Source organism: Lissotriton vulgaris, chromosome 4_1, assembly GCF_964263255.1.
Source record: "Lissotriton vulgaris chromosome 4_1, aLisVul1.2, whole genome shotgun sequence".
NCBI classification, from domain to species: domain Eukaryota; kingdom Metazoa; phylum Chordata; class Amphibia; order Caudata; family Salamandridae; genus Lissotriton; species Lissotriton vulgaris.
In genome coordinates, this window is record NC_141691.1 from 2,075,484,305 (window position 1) to 2,075,506,107 (window position 21,803).

The window sequence follows — 21,803 nt, forward strand, 5'->3', positions numbered from 1 at the left end:
CCTTACTACTGATTTAGGCAATCTAGGGCTAAAACAGCTTGTTACATCCGCCACTCACCAAGCAGGCCACATTTTGGACCCCATCTTTTCCAATTTAGAAGGACTGCAAATCACTAATATTTTGCCCATGCCGTGGACAGATCACTTTGCAATCTTTGCCAATATTGCTACTAGCAATCATGGTAACAACAACTCCCAACCTGTACCTAAACTATCGTTTAAAGACTGGAAAAATATAAATCTAGAAAACCTGAAGCTCACACTCATACAAACCTGCCCAGAGTTCGCTTCAGACCCCAATCTAGCTCTCCAGCAATTATATGACTGGATTGGCCAGGCAACACATCAATCAGCCCCTTCCAAGGAACACTCTAGTAATAGAGCTAAACCCACCGCTCCTTGGTATAACGATAAACTTAGGACACAAAAACAGATAAACCGCAGCAAGGAAAGAACCTGGAGAAAAGACTATGATGCCGGTAGTAAGTCTGCTTACAAGGAATCCTTAGCACTATATAAAAACATGATAGCAGTAGCTAAAAGAGAATACTACACTGACCAAATTGAGAAGGCGAGGAATTCCAGTAAACAACTATTCTCTATCACCAAAGCTCTATCAGTCAATTCCCCGGACCTCACGCCCCCTCCGTCACAATCTTTGTGTGACTCTCTTGCATCTTTTTTCTACACTAAAGTAGATGACATTTACCAAGCATTTTCCTCCAAATCACCTCCGGTCTTAACTTCATCCGTCACTTCCTCCCCAGTCAATGCCTTCCCGTGCTTTCAACCAGTCACCCAGGATCAAATAAAAAATACACTACTGACCATCAAATCAGGTTCACCCTTAGACCCTTGCCCTCTATCTGTCCTCAGACCAGTTTTAGACGTCATCATACCGGCACTCACACAGGTCTGCAATTTAATATTGCGGTCAGGTTATTACCCGAATCCGCTCAAAAACACACTACTAAAACCTCTGTTAAAAAAACCCTCGCTCGACAAAAGTGAGCTAAAAAATTACCGACCAATTGCTAGTCTACCCTTCATGGCAAAGACAATTGAAAAGATCATGAATACCCAGATTTCTGAGTTTATTGAAGTACACCAGCTTCTTGATAACACGCAGTTTGGGTTCCGAAAATATCACGGGACCGAGACAGCCTTGATCAAAGCCGCTGATGATATCAGGGTTATCAGGGACCAGGGTGGCACTGCCATACTGGTCCTGCTAGACTTATCAGCGGCTTTCGACACGGTCGACCACAACATCTTGGTCGACCGTGTCCAAGGATTTGGCATCTGTCATACTACCAAAAACTTAATAGCCTCTTTCCTTGCCAACAGAACGCAGGTGGGCATCCTAGGACCCTTTCAATCAGCCCAACTCTCCGCCCCCTGCGGAGTCCCTCAAGGCTCATCCCTTAGTCCGACACTTTTTAACATCTACGTGTCGGACCTAGCCAAGACCATCAAAGCTCATGGGATGAGCCTTACCTCGTACGCCGACGACACCCAACTAGTGTTGGCGATCAAAGGTGACGGAGAGCAAGTAGCTGAAAAATTTAAGAAAGGGCTCCTAGATATAGGAGATTGGATGGCGACAAACTGCTTAAAGTTAAACTCAGAAAAAACTGAGGTACTCATTTTTGGTCCACTCTCCCCAGCCTGGTCCACCTGTTGGTGGCCAGAGACCGTCGGCATTCCTCCCACGCCGACCTCGAAGGTCAGGAATTTGGGTGTTATCTTTGATGATGGACTTAATTTCATGAATCACGCCAATAAGACAGTATCCACAGCGCACTTAAAGCTAAAAATGATTCGCAAAATACGTCCTTTCCTTCCTGACTCTGCTATTAAGACACTAGTTTCTGCCCTTGTCCTCTCATCCCTGGATTATTGTAATGGTTTATTTCTCAATGCGCAAATCCGAGTAACTACAAAACTTCAAACTATACAAAATGCAGCAGCCCGCCTCATTACCGGCAAAACAAAGTTCGAACCCATTGCCAAAAACATAAAAGATCTTCATTGGCTGACTGTACAAAAAAGAATTCACTTCAAAGCACTTTGTATAGTCTTCAAATCAATCAATAATCAAGGACCACACTTTCTAAGAGACCAACTTCAACTCTACAAACCTACAAGAGCTTTACGATCAGCCACTCTCAACCAACTGGTTGTCCCTCGTACCAAAACAGTGTCCTGGGGTGACCGACGCTTTTTGGTGGCGGCCCCCAGACTCTGGAACACCTTGCCTCTCAACATCAGACAAAGTGTTACTCTGTTCCAGTTCCGTAAACTTCTGAAAACCTGGCTTTTCTCTCAGTAATCTTGTTTTTCTCATCCATCAAACCTGTTCATTCTCTCATCCCCCATTTCTTCTTTAATATAGGTTTCAGCGCCTTGACGCCCAAGGGTATAAGCAGCGCTTTACAAGTGTTAAAAATAAATAAAAATAAATAAATAAATAGATTGATGTAACCTGAACTGGAGACTGAAAAAAGAAGCCTTAAATATACATCCTGGCGTCTTTCTACATAGGACACTACAAAATCGATCTTAATTTCTGTAGTCTCAGCATTTTATATTTGCTGTTATGCTCATAGCATTCCATGGAGGATTCTATTGTGTTGAAATCCTTTATGACCCCAGTCCAATTCTGATTTAGTCCAAAACCAAAACTGCTTTGTGTTTTCAGACACTTTCACATTCTCGATATGAGTGACCTTTCTTGTTGCCACTCTTTGATCGTTCTGAATGCTGAACTCCGAGTGCCTTCATTCGTGTGCCCCAGTGAGCTGTGTCCTCCTCCTAGTGCTGATGTATCGATAATCCACACACTTATTATCCACTTCCCCATCATTTGTGCTTTATCTCAACCCTGATGGTTATGCTTACATATGCCTCGCGGGTACACAATGCTTCTGAGAGTACTTCCTCATCATAACTGTTCAAATATGCCACCCCTCAGCAGGGCTTATTTCTTTCTTGCTCTGATTATGCCCTCACCATCCCAACAAGTTGTCATGAATTCCAAGACCTGGGTGTTTGTATTTGACCCTCCTTTCCTGGCACCCAGTGAACTTTTCCTGATCCGGACTCCTCTGAGTGTACCTACACTTCTCCTCTCTGTGACTCTGATTGATTCCTGTCCCCCCTCCCTTGTCATGGACTCTGATTTTACACTGCATATACAGTAGTAGGAGGCTGTTATAGCTTGTGTTTAGGTGTGCTGTTGTTACCTGCTCAGCATTGAGAACCTCCTGTCCATGGAGTGATTGATTTTCTCATCAGATTTCTCTCTGGTGGCCAACATGGTCCTGTAGAAAGATGACCTAACCACAAAATTCTCTAACGTTGAGGGCGGGTAGGCTTTGGGACATTTTTTGTGTAAGGAGAAGCCCTGTGTCTGACTGGGGCCACAGTTTGTTCTGAAGTGAAAGTGTTTGATTTGTTGATATTGTCTCATTTGTGGGGATGAGGGAGGGGTAGAGTAATTGAGATTAAAAACTTGCATTCATCTTTACCCTTGCTTTTCACGTAGGATGGCTTTGTGCAGAATGTCCACATCCCCAAAGTACGTGTGGACCCCGATGGACGCTGTGCGGTCATGCTGATATATGGCACCAGACTGGTGGTCCTGCCTTTCCGGAGAGAGACTGTATCAGATGAACACGAGGGAGTCATGGGAGAAAAGTATGACAGTATCCTGAATTTGTGTTCTCCTCAGTGATGTTGTTACTTGTCCTCATTGACTATGATCTGAATCTATGCTCTAGATAATAAATGAGACAGTATTAAAAGCAGACCCCTGGCCTTTGCATAAGTGTGCAACAACACTCCCGTGGCAGAGTCATGTATTCAGTGAAACTACCTGACCTCTGAAGTCAGTTCCACCGAGTTCTGCCTCAGATCCTTTTCTTCTTGTCTCGCCCTGCTTTTTTTTACTCTTGGCTCGAAAAGCCTTGTTCTGCTCCTCCTCCTGCTGTGTTTAAGCCAACTGTGTGTTGCTGTGCTGGTCTGAGCACCACTTCATGGGCAGAGACTTGTTGTGCTTTGTGTAAAGAATTTTTTACGGTACCCCACTCCAAGTCAGTTGTCTACTGTCAGTTTATGCTGTTGCCATTAGAGAGTATAGCTGCAGCTTGGAAAGGATCGAGAGAGAAGACTCAGGATTATGTACAAGGTGCTAGAATATGCAAATGATTTCCATAGGAACCCAACTTAGCCCAAGAGTTGCTCACTCACCTTAGTGCAGCAGTTACCTGCGTAGTAATTTTAGCAGGACCCACAAGATGCCACAGCACATAGGTGCGTAGTCACACACAAAGTACTTTTAGAGGATTACGTAGTTGCCATTCACGCTTTCCCTGTTTAATGAAGGAACCAGCTCACAGCACGTACTTTGTAAGATCTCTGTTTCTCGAGTGTCTTACTTATTATATTGAATTTTCATCTTCACAGCCAGAAATCAAGCTTTCTTCCCAGCTATATTATTGATGTGCGAGAACTGGATGAGAAGCTGCTCAACATCATTGACATGAAGTTCCTGTATGGCTATTACGAGCCTACCCTGCTCATCCTCTTCGAACCCAACCAGACCTGGCCCGGGTATGTACCTTAAATACATTCCATCAAGCCCACAATACTCATTCTCTCTGAACCCACCAGACCTCGACATTTGTGCACCTTAAAATACATTTGTTAAACTAACCCTGTCCTACTTGTGGCCTCTGCTTTATGCAAATGTTTTCTTTTCAGTTTCTCACGTGTAGAAATAGCAAGGTCACTCCATGATGGACCTACAACTCTCCAGTACTGTGATGCAGCTGACAAAAGTAAGCTGAGCATCCACGTGTAGCCAACGGCAGCAACCCCTTTGGGTCACATGAGATGCCTTTGAGTGTGCATGGTTAGGGTAGATATTGTGCACCTCTAGCCTAGTCCTACAACAAAGTGTTCACTAACTGTGTGACCACTGTATGTTTGCTATACAAAAAATCTTTATTAATTGCCTTTGTGGCCCATGAGCGCCTGGCTGTGCAAAAGAATATTTGGCTGTGCAGCAAATCTTTGACTGGTTTCATGGCCTATGTATGTCTGGCTGGATATCAAAACCTTATTGACTTACATAGCGGACTGTACAACAAATCTCTGCTTACTGACTTTGTGGCCCATGAATTCGTGGCTGTATGACAGATCTTTTATTAAGGGCTTCTTGGCCCATAAATAACTAACTTGCTGAACTACAGATCTGTGTCTGTTTGTGGCCCATTAATGCAGCAAGGCCTTGTGTGCTGTGAATGCACACCGACTCAACAAAGCTGCATTAAGGGGGTTTGTTTGTTCCTGTGAACATCTAGCTTAATAAATACCTAGTTAGATCAGCTGTTCCTTAGGAAAAGCATTTGCATGTTGCTAATAACTCTGGCCCCATCTGACGAATCTCCACTGAACTTTCCAAAAAGGTGCTACATTTTGACTAGTTTGTGCATGGAAAGTTCCTGTGGTGATCCATCAAGCAGGGGCCGAGATAGGGTGGGGAGGGTTCCCAACATGTGAAGTCCCAATGCATTTTCTATAGACTCCTTAAAGATAGGCCGCAGCTAAAACTACTGAATGGGTTATACCAAATTTGGCAGGAAGCTAGACCTTGGTCCGCAAATTGTGCTTTTTAGGTCTCGCCTGATGCAGCGCATGCGCAGTCTTAGACGAGACATTTAGTAAGTGCGTTTTCAAAGTGCTACACACCGGCTTTTGCTGGCCTAAAGCTTGCGTTAACGTGAACGTGCGCAGCTGCCAGCTTTCAGTGCCGGAGGCGCCATCTAAAACTGATAACTTTCACTTTTGGCGCTGCTGCGCGCGCACCACTCGCGTGTTTGTTGACGTGCGTGCGCGCACCCCTCGTTTCACTTTTGCCGTCTTGTTATTATCGCTCTCTGTGTTTTTCTTCCTACAGAGTTTCAGCAATTCCCAGTTCCACGAGTTTCTCCTTCTCTCTCTACAGGCTTCAGCCTTTCATTTTCTTTTTTGCTGTAGTTCCATGTTTATTACCTTTCGTTCGTCCAAAAACACCACTTTTGTTTTCGGGTTTTTTGAAAAGTCTTTTTCACTCTCGCTAACTCATCCTCTCTTTTTTGGGTCCTTTCTTAGCCTTTTCTCCCCTCTCAGTTTCCTCCAGGCACTCCCTTGCTTCCCGGTTTTTCCTTGCTTCCTCCCCGTTAGCTGCTATGTTTGTCTCCTATTATCTTGCTCTTTCTCCTCACTTCCTTGTTGTCTCTCTTTTCGCGGCCAGTGCAGAGTTGGCGTCGATCTCAGTTTGTTTGCGTTGGTGGCAGGGTGTTAAGAAAAGGGCACTGTGGCCTGCCACCGCCTCTGTTATCTGGCGCCCTGCTGCTACTGCCACAACAGAGGGCGACTTCACCCCCAATAAGTGGCGTTTTGTTAAAGTGTTTTTGCATAGCGCATTGATCGCCATGCACTTGACCCGTAGGCACTGTCTCCCCGTTTGTACTGGCTCTAAACATTGACAACACGTTTTGAATTTAATGCCCTATGTTTTAAATTGGAACTTTTTGAGAAAAATGCTGTTGTTGAATTACACAAGAGGACGTACTTACAATATCAACCTTATGCAATTATCGCAATATTGCTTCCTATCGCTACAACCTGAGCGCCCTGCACATCAGTCATCAAAAAGTGCTTTCAAATGTCATCTGAATTTTTTTTATATCGAAAAAGACTCTGGAGCAGTGAAGTTTCTGCAAAGCAGGCTCTCTCCCTCTCTGAAAGAAATAAGTGCTCTTCGGAAAGAAATAAGTGCTCTTCGGATACGTTGCTGTCAGAGGAGTGATATCTGACTCTGCCTCTGGGACTTCACAGAGAGGGACAGAGCAAGGGGACGACTTGGCCTGAAGTGAGTGAGTGAATGGGAGAGGGAAGGAGTTTTGTCTACGAGTAAACCTATGATTAGGGAGAGGGAAGTCAAGCCCATATTCAGACAGGCTGCTTTCTGTCTCTCATATCATATTATTTTTTACTGTCCTCACACACACTCATGCTCTCCCACCCCACCCTTCCACTCGTGTCTCCTTTCCCTACTAACCCCTCGCTCCTTCCCTCCTAATCATTTACTGAGCACTTTGTTTCTAGTTCTTTCTCACTGGCACCTTATCTGTCTGCTCGCCCTGTGCATGTGCTCACTAATTCTACTTCAGCAACTGAGTAAAACAATTATTAATTTTACGTCACTGTACAAGGAACTCTTCTGCACTTGGAGTCGCATGCTTCTATCAGTTTATTTTTATTCTTAGGTAAAATATAATTAAATGTCTCCACTTTTACTTATACATGTTGTCTCTGTTTTTTAGGTCGAATTATTTATAACTCGAAACCTATTGGGGCTAAACTAAGAGCTAAGCTAAGCTCTCAAAAAATGCGGATTTCCAGAAGTGCATGTGTCCCATGCACGCGCTTCTATCCGCCTGCCTGCCTCGCATCGCCACATCAAAGCCAGCCATCTTTTGCTTCCCCTGAAGCTTCCCCCAGCGTGCGCTCGGCCTCAGGCATTTCTCCTCCCCTAATTATTCACTGCCCACGGCCGGCGGTACTTTCCCTTTCACGGCCGCCAGGCCGTGTCTCGCATTTCTCCTTCCCCCTCCCAGTGTGTTAAACTTGGTTTCACTTGATGCTGCTCCAGGATTTGGAGCTGGTTTCATGTTCACATCTGGTGATTGAGAGGAGCATATGCGGGTTCAGCATGTTAGAATCTGTCCTAAGGCGTTAAGCTGCTAGCAACTACCAGCCCTCTTGAAAGTTTTACATTTTCTGCAAGTAGTATTCCATGTCAGCCTGTGCTCTCTCATAAACATAGTCCGCTATCATTTTTGTTTTCCTTTCTAAACCTTTGACTAATACCGTGGCACCCATTACTCATTTAAATATAATTAAAAGTTGCAAGATTTGACTCAGTTTAATTCGCGAACTGTGCCAGTTGCAAACGCTAATGTGCATTCAATAGACGAGCTCGCCAGAGAGAGGAAGTGCTCTGCTGGGGATCAATGCTGAAGGCAGAGGGTGTGGCTTAACGGCTAGAGCGGCCGACCTGAAAGCTGGGGACCCAGGTTCGAGACTGGCAGGAAGGCTCAAACATCCTGTGGTTCTGGGTAAATCACTCAATATACCCATAGCTTAAAAAAAAAAGAAAAAACGTGTCCGCCATTTAAAGCGCTCTGATACCATCGAGTTTGCGCTTTATAAAACAAACAAAAAAAAATATATTTTTATATCACTCACAGGTAGATATTTCCCCCGTTGTGGAACCACGCAGACACGCGCTCGCTCCAGCCCACTCCGACTAGACCGCCTCTCTCACAGCACCGTACGTAGAGCGGCCAGAGTGCGAGTCTATGCGGCGGATATCGGCCAGCCCATAGATTAACGCCTCGGCCTGGAGCACGGGCCTTCCAGCAGACCCGGCCTGGAACCGAGAGCATCTCGTTTTATTAACGTTTCATTAATGTAAATTGTTATAAAATATGGAATGGGAAGGACAGGCAATAAAGGCTTTGCGCGCAATCTATCACCTGCTCTGTGTGTGGATAGCACTCAAAGGCTCTCTTCTGAATTTATTTGGCTATCATGCTTACAACTCGTTGAATGCAACGCATTAAACACCAGAAATAGTGCTGTGGTTTGTATTAATGTGCTACTTGTAGTTCGCATGTTTTCAGAGACATTTACTAGTCACATTTTGTCCCAAAACACTTTTTCTGTAATAGAATCGCCATTTTAAGTGGTAATGTGTAGTTATTTGGGCATTTCTTCTTACGTTTTAGAATGGCTGTTAGAATTGTGATGCATGTAGTAATAATAGAAAAAACTTCTGTACTTAAGTGAACCCCGTACGGTCAGCCTTAATATTCATATTAATAACAACATATTGCATAGTACAACAGCTAAGTGGTCCTTATTTTAACCAAAGAGTTGTGGAGTGGAGCACCAGGGGATGAATAACTCCGTTGATAAAACAGACTCCTCAGCAGTTAATTATCTAGGAGTTGAAAAAGTGATTTCCCAAGATCACACAATCTGACTGGGTAAGGCCGAGGCCTGATCAGTTGACACAAGAGTTTATGGGTTTCACAGGTGGCACTAAACCTAATCTCCTCAATGCATTCTTAAACCGTGGCTACTTGGAACTAGATTGCTGATGTGTGAACAGGTGAAATTTCTGCATACAAGCGGATGAATTATGCAAGATTGTCGTACAAATTTATGTGGTTTGTAGAACTGTCTTAACAGTTGCTCTGTTCTAAAGATTACATAATAGTTTGAGATGTCAAGCTTTCTTGAAAAGTGTCTTTAATATAGCTTGGGCGCAATGCTGTAGTTTCACACTTGTGCTTGTTGTGCCTTTCTGCCCTCTGTTAGACTTGTGTTTTAGGTCTCGTGGCGTTTAACCGCGCGAAGCGCGGTCTCGCCAGAGACCTATTGTTAGGGATTGTTCTTTCCAGAAGAGGGGACAGGAGCTGGCCCGTGCTCGAAATTGAGCGGGCCACGCACACGTGCTCGCTGTGTGCTGTGTCTCCTCTCCTGGAAAGCTCCAACATGACACACGCATGCGCATACACAGACACACACACACACACGAGCGCCCATGCACGCACACACACATACATACAGAGAACCCCTCCCACCCCCACCGTCGCACACACACACACACGTGCACACACACACACACGTGCACACACACACACACGTGCACACACACACACACGTGCACACACAGACACACGCGCACACACAGACACACGCGCACACACAGACATACGCGCGCACACAGACATACGCGCGCACACATCCCCCTCACACCCCACTCACCATGTTCTTCTCGCGTGTCCCTCGACAGCCACCGGGTCATTCTGGGCAGCAGGCGGGGGCTGCGGGGCTCTCCACGAGCACGGGAGCCCCGCTAGCTGAGACGCAAATCTTCCGGCGGGCACAGGAGCGCGGCGGGGTAGGCTCCCGTATGCTTCCTGTATTTGTCCGGCCCCGCCCCAACAAAGGTTGCCAGGCTTCCTGTTGAAGCTGGGCTGCGGCGGTGAGTTTGCTTGTTGTTTGTTTCTTGCTTTTAATGTTGCAGTTACACATTTGCTGCAAAATGAGGTACTGCTGCCGCTAAACTTAACGGGCTGTCATCACCTATTTTTATTTTGTTTAACTGGCGACATCTTAAAGCTGTTGCATGTGTGAAAAGAGTAGATCTAAACAAATTATGCTTCCCTGATGTCATGCGTTCGTAGCTTTTATTGTTTATGGTGAATATACGACAAACCTTTTCCTTGACAAAGAGCATTTGCAATTAGAGCTGCTCTAATATTTGTAAAATTAAAGCAACGCTGTATTAATGGGTTTTGATTAAACGGATGACCCCCTGTGAGATGTTGGCCTGGTATATGATGCTCACTAGTTCTAAAGATCACCTTGTACCATGCCAAGCAACCCTTATGATGATTGGTTGTAAGTCAACCTTATAGACCAGCTATCCTAGTAGCGTGGACAAAGCAGTCTTAGGCTAAACTCTGTAAAGGCATGTGAAGCAAGCTGTTTTACCATACACAATCCCCTTGAATACCAAATGAAAGGACACCACACAGATATATTGAACATATATATATATATTTATTTACTACAAATCCCCTATACTCTTTATGAGCACAGAAGCAAATGCGTTAAAACAAAACACAGTTTAAATACACAAAAGTTGCACAATATGGATGAGCCCTAGGGGCCATCTAAACCATATACTAAAATAGTGGTTTGAGAACCACCTAGCTGAAAGGAAGTAGGCCTAGGGCCTTGGTAATCGCTGGAGCTGTTCGGGACTAACAGTGAAGAAGTCGGGAAAGGCCCGCAAATACCAATGTAATGTCAATGGTGCGTAAAAGTTATAAAAGTAGTGTTTAAGGAACCTTCCTGCTGACCTAGAAGGACAAGACTTTAGACCTAGGCACTAGAGGTGTGTACCAGTGTAGGAACACTGGCGTTGCTGAGTTACCTCACCCACAGGAAGCGGGTGCACAGGTGCGAAGTAGTGTCGGGTTTCGTCACGCAGGTCGATGGTGCTTGGAGCTGAAGATGCTGCAGGCGACGAGAAGAGTTCCGGTGGATCCAAGGGTGGATCTGAAGTGGTGAAGACCTGAAAGAAGAGGGGACAATGTTCAAAGTCACTAGCCAGTGACTACCGTGGAACCAGGATGGAACCAGGCGATGTCGGGTGCAAACAGGCGATGAGGTGCAGCTTGTCTCCTCAGCCACGTGGACACGAAGAGGTCGAGGACGTCCAGGAGTCGATCACGAGCTTTCCCACGAAGGCTCTAGCTGATGGCGGTGTCGGCAACTTGATTGGAGCAAACAGGCCTTGGCTAATGCAAGCCACGCAGGAAGTGGAAAAAGCTTATCACTCGGACCAGCAAGGTCAGAGCGGGTGCTCCTTTTTACAGGAGCGAGGGCAAGTCTGGAGCAACCAGACCCGCAGTGTAAATTGTAGGTTTCGTCACCAAGATGGCCGCTGACCACGTGGCAAGTGGCCGGGATGGCGCGTCGAGTGGCACGATGCAAAAGGGCCCCACGCAGATCGTGGAGATGCTGGAGGGCTGATCTTCGGTGCAAGGGCTGCTCGGTGGTGGGGCTTCTCAAACCCCAAAGCACAGCATCGAGGGTGCCTCGGGTGCTGCGCAGTCAGCTTCTCGGGGGTCTTTCGAGATGTCCGGTCCCCTGCCTCCACGGGTCCCTTCTTTGCAGGGACTGTGGAACGGGTTGAGAGAAGTCTGGGAGTCTGGGTCTCGTCAGGCTCTGGGCTCGGGCTCCAGCAGGAAGCGGCGGCAAAGCAGACGTCGAGTTGATGGATGGTGCCTGTGTTCACAGGGTGGCCACTCCTAGGCCACCACGGAGATGCTCTTCAGTCTTCTGTGCAGCAGAATGTCGAAGTCCAGTCGTCTTCTTAGTTTCAAGTTGATTCAGGATGATCTGAGGTGCTATGGCACTGCTCCCACTCTTATTCCCAATCTGAGGGGTGGATCACCTGCTAGGTCCCTCCTCTGGGTGGGACCAGGAAGGGGGGCGGTTACACCCCCTTTCCTTTGTCCATCTCCGCGCCAGGATTGGGGATGGAAAGTCCCAGCACCGGTTTGGACTGGCTTATGCACGAGGACACCTTGTGTGCCCCGGGCATGTCTGATTCTATTCAGCCCTGTCCTACCCAATACACAAAATCCTGCCTGGGGTGGTGCTCGCACCTCCCAAGGCAGTAAACCCTTTGTCCAAGCCTCCCTCGCTGGAAGAACTCCCAGCAGCAGGAGGTCAGACTTGTGTCTGTGGTGACAGCATGCATTTTGTGATGCTGAGGCTCGAGTTTAACTTTAACGGGGGTTCAGGTTATGTACATGTCGTGTCCCTCTAGAAGGGTGGAATACTATCCCCGTCGACAGAACTGTCGAGGGGATAGTATTCCAAATCGTATGACACCTTACTCGACATGTTTTGATAAAGCCAAACCAAAGTTAGCATATAACCACGAGGATTATAATCCACTTAAGAGTATATGGTATGGCAATATCCCGGAACAGCTAAGGGAGTTGTTCCCGACAGCTGCAGACAGGCTCAGCTCATGCTAGAGCACCATCTCACATGAAACCACGCACTCTGCCTCCAGGATTGCAGAGGCCTTCCATAGGAGTGGCTTATAGGTTACCATGTGTCCAGTTAGGTTAGATATAGGTATACTATATCTAAGCAAGAAGTGATTACACCAATTTACCCCATCTGAGTGATCAGCCAGTTGTGTCAAATATGGAGGCCAGGCCAGGGGTGGCACAATATATGCTGCAGCCCCTGGTAGGCCTTGGATACACCTATGCCCTGGGTACCTGGAGTACACTGTTACAGGGACCTATACGGTGAACCAGTTCGAATTGTGTATGCACCTAAGGTACATGGAGTCCATTTTAAGGAGAGAGCAATTAGCCTGGGGCCCTGAATAGCAGGATCCCAGGCCAACTATGTCAAAAACCATCTAAACACCAGGCAAAAAGTTTGGGGGTAACCATAGTCAGATATCCACCTTCCTACACCCCCCACGTTCATGTTTTTCAGGGAGCTAACATTAATAGGACACCCCATCGTAAAACTGAGAGAGAGATTCCTAAATGGCTACCTGCACTCACTTAGATGAATATATATAATGCACGTACCATTGGAGAGATGAGATCTGTCGACGTGACAAATGCGTTTTAGGCAGCCTTATATACAGTTTTTGTTATATTACGTTTGTTTGAAGCAAACGCAGTTTAGATCTGTAATTACAAGTTTGTGAATCCTGGAACATTTGCCAGCGATCACTAATGGGAACTTTTCATACATACCAGTGGTACACTGTTAATGATTATATCATGGCGTTGTTCGTAACTTTGCATATATAACGATCATCCAACAAAATATAGTATACAAACAATGCTAACACTTTTTGTAACATGACTGTTTGTGTATTATTTGAAAAACAATAAAACAGATTTAAACAAAAACAGGTTTGCCATAGGAGCAGGGGGCAATACCCACCCATGAAGTATTTCCTGACAAGCTCAATAGTTAATATCATTTATTAGCAAAAATGCAAAGGGCCTAATAACAGATCTTGAGTGTAATACAACCAGGGTAGAGAGATAAGCATAAAGGAATACATAAGTAACACTTTCGGTAAAATAGTCTTGTTGTAGGCCCCAGAAGTGCATCATCAGAGCTGTGTGAATAATTGCATCAACCCCGTGCGTGAGGTGCATCATCAGAGCTGTGTGAATAATAACAGCTGTGAGCCCGTGCCTGAGGTGCATCATCAGAGCTGTGTGAATAATAACTGCGTCAGCCCCGTGCGTGAGATGCATCATCAAAGTTGTGTGAATAATAACAGCTGTGATCCCGTGCGTGAGGTGCATCATCAGAGCTATGTGAATAATAACTGTCAGCCCCGTGCCTGAGGTGCATCATCAGAGCTGTGTGAATAATAACAGCTGTGAGCCTGTGCGTGAGGTGCATCACTTATTTGCCTCTCTTTCGAGTTTCAAGGGAGGCTCAGAAATACAGGCACTTACAGGAGGCGTCAGCCCCGTGCGTGAGGTGCATCATCAGAGCTGTGTGAATAATAACTGCGTCAGCCCCGTGCGTGAGGTGCACCATCAGAGCTGTGTGAATAATAACAGCTATGAGCCCCGTGCTGAGGTGCATCATCAGAGCTGTGTGAATAATAACAGCTGTGAGCCTGTGCTTGAGGTGCATCATCAGAGCTGTGTGCATAATAACAGCTGTGAGCCAGTGTCGGAGGTGCATCATCAGAGCTGTGTGAATAAGAACAGCTGTGAGCCCCGTGTGTGAGGTGCATCATCAGAGCTGTGTGAATAATAACAGCTGTGAGCCAGTGCCGGAGGTGCATCATCAGAGGTGTGTGAATAATAACACAGCTGTGAGCCCGTGCGTGAGGTGCATCATCAGAGCTATGTGAATAATAACTGTCAGCTCCGTGCCTGAGGTGCATCATCAGAGCTGTGTGAATTATAACAGCTGTGAGCCCGTGCCTAAGGTGCATCATCAGAGCTGTGTGAATAATAACTGCAGCAGCCCTGTGCGTGAGGTGCATCATCAGAGCTGTGTGAATAATAACTGCAGCAGCCCCGTGCGTGAGGTGCATCAGAGCTGTGTGAATAACAGCTGTGAGCCTGTGCCTAAGGTGCATCATCAGAGCTGCGTGAATAATAACTGCAGCAGCCCCGTGCCTGAGGTGCATCATCAGAGCTGTGTGAATAATAACAGCTGTGAGCCCGTGCCTGAGGTGCATCATCAGAGCTGTGTGAATAATAACTGCAGCAGCCCCGTGCGTGAGGTGCATCATCAGAGCTGTGTGAATAATAACAGCTGTGAGCCCGTGCCTAAGGTGCATCATCAGAGCTGTGTGAATAATAACAGCTGTGAGCCTGTGCCTAAGGTGCATCATCAGAGCTGTGTGAATAATAACTGCGTCAGCCCCGTGCGTGAGGTACATCATCCACATTGTTCAGGTCATCCAAATTCCTGCACTCTCTACCGCACTGCTTTCACGAACAGCATACTCTTGCACACACTCTCACTGCTCACCAATTCAAAGTTTGCTAATAATGTATGCAACGCATTGTCATACACAATGCCAATAACTCAAAACTTTAATGCTGCGAGACCTATTGCATTGTAAATGCTTGTTGTGCCTTTCTGCCCCCTGTTAGACTCGTTTTTTTTTGCCCTTATGCCCTCTGTTAGACTCGTTTTTCCCTTGTTTTTCTGCTCTTCTGCCCTCTGTTAGAGTCGCTTTTTGTGCCTTTCTGCCCTCTGCATCACCACATCATCACTCAGCGCTACCCCAGCATTACTCAGCGCTACCCCAGCATTACTCAGCGCTACCCCAGCATCACTCAGCGCTACCCCAGCATCACTCAGCACCACCACATTATCACTCAGCACCACCACATTATCACTCAGCACCACCACATTATCACTCAGCACCATCACATTATCACTCAGCGCCACCACAACACCACTCAGCGCCACCCCAGCATCACTCAGCACCACCACAGCACCATTCAGCACCACCACAGCACCAGCCCAGCACCACTCAGCACCACCCCAGTATCACTCAGCACCACTCAGCACCACCACAGCATCACTCAGCACCACCACAGCATCACTCAGCACCACCACAGCATCACTCAGCACCACCCCAGTATCACTCAGAACCACCACAGCACCACTCATCAGCATCACTCAGCACCACCACAGCATCACTCAGCATCACCACAGCATCACTCAGCATCACCACAGCATCACTCAGCACCACCACAGCATCACTCAGCGCCACCACAGCATCACTCAGCGCCACCACAGCATCACTCAGTGCCACCACAGCATCACTCAGCGCCACCACAGCATCACTCAGCGCCACCACAGCATCACTCAGTGCCACCACAGCATCACTCAGCGCCACCACAGCATCACTCAGCACCACCACAGCATCACTCAGCACCACCACAGCATCACTCAGCACCACTCAGCACCATCCCAGCACCACCCCAGTATCACTCAGCACCACTCAGCACCACCCCAGTACCACTCAGCACCACCCCAGTACCACTCAGCACCACCCCAGTACCACTCAGCATCACCCCAGTACCACTCAGCATCACCACAGCATCACTCAGCACCACCCCAGCATCACTCAGCACCACCACAGCATCACTCCGCACCACCACAGCATCACTCAGCACCACCCCAGTATCACTCAGAACCACCACAGCACCACTCATCAGCATCACTCAGCACCACCACAGCATCACTCAGCACCACCACAGCATCACTCAGCACCACCACAGCATCACTCAGCACCACCACAGCATCACTCAGCACCATCCCAGTATCACTCAGCACCATCCAAGTATCACTCAGCACCACCACAGCACCACTCAGCAACACCACAGCACCACTCAGCACCACCACAGCATCACTCAGCGCCACCCCAGAATCAATCTCCGCAACAATTCAACAACTGGTTCAAATATGTTCTCTCAATGTTTCAAGCTTTGTTACAAATGTCACAAAAAGATGTTAATATTTCACTTCTGTTCTTGAATTTTCGTCACAGTAAAATACACGGAACATAATCTTCACAAAAGTTATTTACAAAAGTTTAAGCTATTGCCATTATAAATTACTATCACTTTTATTTAAGAATTAATTATTTATAAAAATTAAAAGCCATTGTAATTTGTAATATCAATACATCTAAGTCACGTAAATACAAAACATGTAGCATTGCAAATGCTATAGGTGTCACATTTGCTAAAGTTATAACTATTGGCATTGTAAATGACAAAGCTATTAATTTAGCTATTTTCAAAACCAACACATAAATACAAAAATTGTCATTTACAAGACCAATAGCTCAAACTTTCCTAAAGCGAGACCTATTGCATTGCAAATGCTTGTTTCCTTTCTCTTTTGCGTATCTCTACATGTCTTTCTGTCCATTCCCTCTCTCTTTGGTTTCTCATTCTTCCACCTACTCTCTCACCCTTTATACGCCTTTCCCTTTTTTTGCTGACACATTCTCCTACTCTTTCTCCATCTCTCTCTGTTTCACTCCATTTCACTCTTTCTTTACCCCTCTACTCTCTCTACCCCATCCTATCCACTCCAATTAGTTTCTGGGCTCTTCCCTCTTAGTCTTTGACTCTTCTTTAATCTCTCCCTGTTTAACCTTTTCTCTTCCTTTTCTTTTATTACTCTCGCTAGCATAGCCAATAGGTCTCGCCTTTGGGACCTTATATGTTTTTACCCATGCAAAAGCTGATGTTATTGCACCAAGGATTTTGTGCTGCATAACTAAATACTTATAAGGTCCCAAAAGCGAGACCTATTTGGCTATGTCAATGCTTGTTGTGATTTGGTGTAAATTTATTTAGTAGCTTTTGAGAAATTAAGCTTGAACATAATTGTATATCTGGGTGGTTGAGTCAGCGAGAGGCTCGAGAAACTCTTGTGGGAGTGCCAATTTAACAATTCTGATTGGTTCAGGGAGCTTTATTTCCCTTGGGCGCTCTCGCTTCAGCAGGAATCAGGCTAGAAATCCCCCCCCTCCCCAAAGGCCCCCCCAGGGGCACAAAAAAATAAAACTGGCAAAAAAATGCTGCCATCACACGGAATCGGGAACCTAAAATTGTTGCTGATCTGCATTCATTAATTAGAATCATGGAGAGCCAACCCCCAGGGCCGTATTCAGTACCGTGCCATAAATGATGACATGGAACATGTCATAAGTGATGTAATATGTGAGGTCATAAGCACTGCATGGCAGTGGTGGAAGTTAGCTAACTATAACTGGTGGATGTCTGTGTTTTTCTTTGTTTTGTTCAAAACTTTAATGTGTCACTGACCGTCACCTAACTATAACTTTACTTTCAGCTTGGATTTTTTTGGTGAGTAAAGTTCTATTGCACGCACAGTATGGAGGGGAAAGCACTAATACAGATCTGTGTTGAGGGAATACCAGTGGCTCCTTGTGATCTGTCAGGATATCTGCGTTTCCTGAAAGGTTTATTCCCTGTGTATAGTATATCAAAAGCATTCAGATAGCATTCTTATCCCTGCTTCACAACCTATGAGTAGGTTAGTCCGGGGAATCTTTTCAATGTGTTACTCATGAGTTTCTGTTTCTTTTTTCACAGACGGGTAGCGGTGCGCCAGGACACCTGCAGCATTGTGGCCATCTCTTTGAACATCATGCAGAAGGTCCACCCAGTCATTTGGTCCTTGAGCAATCTGCCTTTCGACTGCACCCAGGTCCTAGCAGTGCCGAAGCCCATCGGTGAGTGTCCCTTGGTAGGAGACAAGATCTGGGTATAAAAAGATGATAAAGTCAAAGGCGTTTTATAGGCAAAAGTTCCAGGGTCTGATTATTCAGCTTAAGATAAGCTGCTGAATCAATTAAGGGGCCTAAGACCCCTTCATGGTCGCACCTGTCTTCTGCTTCCTTCCATCTCTCTACCAGTTTTTTCCCCTTGGATAACACTTGCTTCTATTTTCCCGGTCCCTCTTCTGTATCTCATTAATTGATCAGAGTTGGCTTATCACAGTTTCTCACTTTTCTCCTTATCTTTTTCAGGTGGTGTTGTAGTGTTTGCTGTGAATTCCCTGCTTTACCTGAACCAGAGCATCCCACCCTATGGAGTGTCTCTTAATAGCATGACAATTGGGACAACAGCTTTTCCATTGAGTAAGCAACCAATGAGTGCTTGTGCAGGCCACTGGAGGAGGATTTGAATGGTGGCGATAAATTATTCGAGGGCAATAGCTCTGTGTGACTTAAAAGTTGATAATCCTGATGTTGCTGTTGTGATGGGTAGACAATGTTTTACATGCATGCTGTGGTGTTTGACGCCTATTCTAAATGCTCATGCACATTGATGAGTAAAACTTGATGTGACGAATGACACTTGATCTGACAAATGAAGCTAGGTCCGACTGGTGATGCAGTTGCCACCGGAGGTCCAGCTGTTCTTTTTGGGGACGGTACACATCCTGGCAGCTGAAGCACACTGTTCTGGGGTGATGGAGGCATTGATGCTGGATGAAGTGAGCTTCGACAACTGATGCTCTTTCGTCTCATGTGAAGTAGCTGTTGCGGGTGGACAATGCACACTCAAATTGATCCTCACTCCCGAAGTTGATGCAGGCATTTCTGGTGGCGAATGCACACTCTGGTTGATAAAGTAAGCGTTGCTCATGGGTGCTGTATTTTCTGTTGATACATGTATGTATGTATGTATAGGCATTTATATAGCGCACTACTTACCCGGGGGGTCCCAAGGCGCTTCGACCGCTGCGAAACCCTTCCTGGCTTCCCTGAGAGATGGTCCCTTAATGGGTATCTCCAGGGTGAGGCCAGGCATCCCCGGCGGTCTGGTGGGGCCGTTAGTGAAGATGAGGCAAGCTAATGCCCAGAGTTGCCGAGTGTGATCGCTGATCAGAGTGGGCACCGAGGCGAGAGAATTATCGAGTCTGCTGACCCTGGTCCAGAAACGTGCCGCGCCGGGAATCGAACCCTGGTCCCGGGCCGTCCTCTGCTCTCGGGTCTGCCGCCTCTAACCAGTGAGCCACAAGGATGTAGGGAATCCCTAATTTCCTGACTCTATCTATCCTTTGAGGTTAAAATTCAAATTTTAGTGGGCAGGTATAGGAAACTAATTGGCCATATCTACAAAGGGTTTTTGCAGTCACAAACTACGAGTTTTAGAAAAACAAAAGCAGGGTTCGTAATTGCTAAGATCCTATGCTGTCTTCGGCAATTGTGCCCTTCCTAACAATTTCGGGGAAATCATTTACTGCTGTCGTTGTGTGTTTTGTGATTTGAAATTTTTGGGAATGACCAGGACAGTCGCTTGGAACAGCGCTTGCTTACAGTTTTGGTTTAAGGGCTTGTGGCTGAAGTAGAGGAGTCTTTGTTGTATAAATGGTGTGTTGAAACCATATTGCATATGTTTGTTAACTGAAAGCAAGAGATGTTGGGATGGGGATTCTTCACCGTAGTCTTTATCGCTCCACTCCTAACTGCATATGTTACTTTTCCCTTTTTACAGAATTGCAAGAGGGGATTCGGTTTTCTCTCGACTGCTGCACAGCGACCTTCATCTCCTATGACAAAATGGTGATTTCCCTGAAGGGAGGCGAAATGTAAGGGTATACTTTGACTTGCTAAAGAGGATGGGATTTGGAGGATAATCTGTGACATAGAGCTGTCAACATTCAAATTCGAGGATTTTCATTACAGTTGTATACAACCCTGTAGATGGTTAAAGTGTTGATAGGAATATCAAATTGTCTGTTCACCTTTGTGCCTTTTATCCTGTGGGCTTAACTTGTCTTAAGGAAGGTTTCTGTGTAAGTTATTGATCATCATTTACCTCTGCAGTAATCTGAAGGTCACAAGTTCTAGTCCTGGCAAACCAATTCTTTCTTTCTTCCTTGTGAGGTTGGTGAACTTAATACCATTAATTTGGCAGTAGTAATATCTGGTGTTTATAGTAATGGGAAACTGAAGAATTGCAGGATAAAGCACTATATGTAAACACATTGTTATTATTTTGATCATCATAGTGCTTTCAGTGCATGTACAAGTTACCAAAGCAGGAAAGAGCTTGGTTTGTCCATAGCATTTAAGCATTGCCAGTCCCTTTAATTCATTTATTTGTCATTAAATATCTTGCATACAGTTTATAATTGACTGTACAAAACCTAACTTAACCCCTAACAACCCATTTATCAATATAAAGTTGGCTATTGAGCACTTCTTGGAGTGTTTGGGAAAATAAACCGAAGTACAGTTGTAACAAAAGAGGGATACAAGCTGAGTTTACTTGTAGCTAAAACAGATTGTCTAATGCCCCTAGTCCCACGCTGAAAGAATGGGCTCAAGGTATGGATTACTGTGCTTATGCAGAGAATAGGTGTGCCAATCAAGGGGGTGCTTGTAGAAATAGCACAAAATATCGAATGTGTACAAATCAAGAGGACAATATATAGAATATTTATATATACAAATCAGGGGGACGCCTAAGAAATGGCACAACATGTGGAATATGTGTACACATCAAGGGGGTGCTTGTATAAAATGGTACAAGATATGGAGTATGTGGTGGAACCATCAATAAATAGAGTGTGTATACACATGTAATCCAAATTGAGATTGTCACAACTCATGCTCGCACTTTTGAAATGTGCTGGGTTATACGTCACTTTATTACAAAATAGATGAAAACTGTTTTTAAAAAAAGGAGGTGGTACAAGTCGTGGAGGAAGGAAGTTAGATTTCAAGGCCACAGGAGCGTATTCCTGAGCCAATGTGTTGCACAACAATGACCTAAGTATAGCAAACTATTTAAGGGTTTACTGGGCCCATTGTCATGAGCTGCAGGTAAAATTTGTCTCTGGTAACTTGAACAGCAGTTGCATTCATCTTTTTGCAATCTTGAAATACCTGCTCACTTTCTTTTAATCTTGCCTTCTCTCTCTCTCTTTCTCCACAGCTATGTCTTAACACTCATCACAGATGGCATGAGAAGTGTACGCTCCTTTCACTTTGACAAGGCTGCTGCCAGCGTCCTCACGACTTGTGTACGTAACCTCTGCTGCATCTTTATCCTCCGTCTTCATGATGGGTGAATTACAAT

The 21,803-nt window shown here is 45.7% G+C and overlaps 1 protein-coding gene across 2 annotated transcripts in view; it reads left to right on the plus strand.

Moving 5' to 3' along the window:
- CPSF1 (cleavage and polyadenylation specific factor 1) overlaps positions 1 to 21,803 on the plus strand; it is a 324,374-nt gene that overhangs the window by 36,367 nt on the left and 266,204 nt on the right. For both annotated transcript variants that reach the window (XM_086966520.1, XM_086966519.1), the window contains exons 6-11: positions 3,548 to 3,699; positions 4,468 to 4,614; positions 18,303 to 18,442; positions 18,740 to 18,850; positions 20,214 to 20,307; positions 21,660 to 21,747. In XM_086966520.1, the coding sequence (XP_086822646.1) occupies positions 3,548 to 3,699; positions 4,468 to 4,614; positions 18,303 to 18,442; positions 18,740 to 18,850; positions 20,214 to 20,307; positions 21,660 to 21,747 (732 nt within the window). The remainder of the gene's footprint in view (positions 1 to 3,547; positions 3,700 to 4,467; positions 4,615 to 18,302; positions 18,443 to 18,739; positions 18,851 to 20,213; positions 20,308 to 21,659; positions 21,748 to 21,803) is intronic.